Here is a 2,394-nt window from a genome sequence, read left to right on the forward strand (position 1 = left end):
CCCATGCTCGCCACACTGTTCTGTCTTCTCAGGCTCGCCACATTGTCCGGCTGCCCCATGCTCGCCACACTGTTCTGTCTTCTCAGGCTCGCCACATTGTCCGGCTGCCCCATGCTTGCCACACTGTTCTGCCTTCTCAGGCTCGCCACATTGTCCTGCTGGCCCATGCTCGCCGCGTCAACCTGCAAACCATTTCCTTTACTGCTGTAGTTCTGCACTCCTCTGTTGTACCCGTCGCCATCCTGGTATATGCTTGAGGATCGGCCTATACCCAATTCGGACTGTGTGGGAATCCGATGAATATTCTCACCTGCCTTCAAATCATTCGCGACCTCTCTTTCTCCCTCCTTTTTCTTATTGTTTTTGCGGAAGAAGTAGTACACAAAAAGCAAAAGCGCCGCGAGCCCACAGACTGCCAGAGCAATGAGTAGCCCAGCCCACCACGGCAACTTCTTGGATGGCAAAATAGGAAAACCATTTTCATCAGTCGAAGGTGAGGATTCCGCCCCAGATGTGAAGTCGTAGTACTCGCAGACCCAGGTGTTGTACACAGCAGCAGGAACCTCATTCTCCCATTGGCCTGTGCGTACCATTTTCACGAGGATTTTGTCCGCCGCCGTGAAAAAAGCGACCGGCTGAACCTTTTTCTGAAAATTGGCGTACATGCCAGGAACAGGCACAGTGTGGTCCACCTTGTTATATACAGCACCCCTGAAGAACGTGCGGTCATGTATACTGCTTCCGTTCATGAGGCCAGTGGTGAGGAGCCACTCACACGGTTCCAGCGTGCAAAAAGCGTGCAGGTTCTTAGCGCCGATGGGGGCTTCTTGGGCCCCGGAAGCTGCGAGTGCTTCAGAGGCCAACGTCTGGAAGCTCTCCTGTATGGGCATCATCGTGTGGGCTCCGCCGTTTTGAGGGCAGAATCCTTCTTGTTCCGCGGTCATAGCACTGGACGTCTGAACGTCGTAGTGCACATTGTACGCATGGGTGCTCAGCGGTGCGCACAGCACCGCAACAAGCACGGCACATCGGCAGACCACGGAAAGTACCGGCGCGTGGCGAGCCTGTGTTTCCATCACCGGAGCGCGGCTCATTGAGCTTTCGTGAGAGGAATGAGTGGAAGTGGATGAGACCTTCTGCAAGCACTTAGTTGCCTTTTTTTCTTTCCATTTCCACGCCGCAACAGAGGAGAGAAGCACGCACAGTACACCACGCAGCGCCGCCGCCACAACGCGGGGAGCCCACACCACGCACAAACAAGTCCCGCATGCACCGGCTCTGTCGGTGCCGTGACGGCGCCAGAAAACAATCCAGCCGACGCCAAACACAGAGCAGAGGCGTGAAGCCCAACCACCCGCACACAAACACACACACACACACGCCAGAAGAAACCGGCCAAACGCACAGGAACGTGCTCTCATTCCTCGTACGGGCCACTTTGGGGGGAAATTACGACAGTCACGGCCACCGCGACGTCGTGGTCCCGTGGCATGTGCACTACACCGAGCTGCCGCTCTTCGTTGATCTGGAGTAACAGGCGCTCAAACCCACCAGATGCTGCCTGGACGCCGCTGCCGCCGCTGCAGGGTCCGGCCAGTCCCAACGTGGCGTCATAAACCGCGCCGGCTGCGCGCCACGTCTTGCCTCCGCAACGCACTCCACACGCTAACGCAAGGTGTGACCGCAGCACTCGCGTCTGTGCGTGCTTGCCCCCGCCGCGCGCCGAGAGAATCACATCCGTGTCCCGCCGCATCTGCACTGTAACCGTGCCGTACGGTCCGCCGTCGCCGTGGAACGTCACTCCTTCCTCGGGGTCCAGTACAACGGCCGCGTGGGGGCACTGTGCCACCACCAAATCTTCAATCGCGTCCCGCGCGGCACTGCCTAGAAGCGTCACCTGGCTCACCACGCGTGCATCGCCGAAGCGGAGGTCCAGCAGACGGCCCAGCACTGGCCGTGTGACGAGGGTAGACTGCAGCACGCAGTCGCCGTCCGTCAGCTCAACGAGGAGTTTCGCATCGCCCATCGGGTAGGCCAAGACGATGCGCGCGAGACGGACGGCCGCCAAGGGGGCAGGTCCGCCGAGAAGCAGCGCGTCGCGAAGGGAAGTGAGGTGCACCATGAAACGCGCATTCGATGCAGAGTACTCTGTGAACAACGCCTTTGGAAGCGTCGCGGTGGCGGTGATGCTCCGGTCCACCCCCTCCACGTGTAGTACGACGGCGGTGTCCGTGAAGGCCACAGTTGCCCACGAGTCCTTCGCAACGTTGAGAACGGCCACGGCCTTAAGAAGAAGGTGAGGGTGGGCCACTCGGCAGTAGACAGACATCCGGGTGGTCCTTCTGTTTCCTTCGACCTTTCTGCGGTTGCCCACCTCTCTCTCTCTCTCTCTCT

At 59.2% G+C, this 2,394-nt stretch overlaps 1 protein-coding gene across 1 annotated transcript; it reads right to left on the bottom strand.

The window, feature by feature from the left end:
* Window positions 1-1,417: 1,417 nt before the first annotated feature.
* On the bottom strand, window positions 1,418-2,329 carry DQ04_07941020 (cell cycle checkpoint protein; the record flags this gene model as incomplete). Its single annotated transcript, XM_009315364.1, has 1 exon — window positions 1,418-2,329. One exon carries the CDS (start codon window positions 2,327-2,329, stop codon window positions 1,418-1,420), a length of 912 nt encoding a protein of 303 aa, XP_009313639.1.
* Window positions 2,330-2,394: the final 65 nt, after the last annotated feature.

The sequence above is a fragment of the Trypanosoma grayi genome, assembly GCF_000691245.1.
Source record: "Trypanosoma grayi strain ANR4 Tgr_794_V1, whole genome shotgun sequence".
Lineage (NCBI taxonomy): Eukaryota > Euglenozoa > Kinetoplastea > Trypanosomatida > Trypanosomatidae > Trypanosoma > Trypanosoma grayi.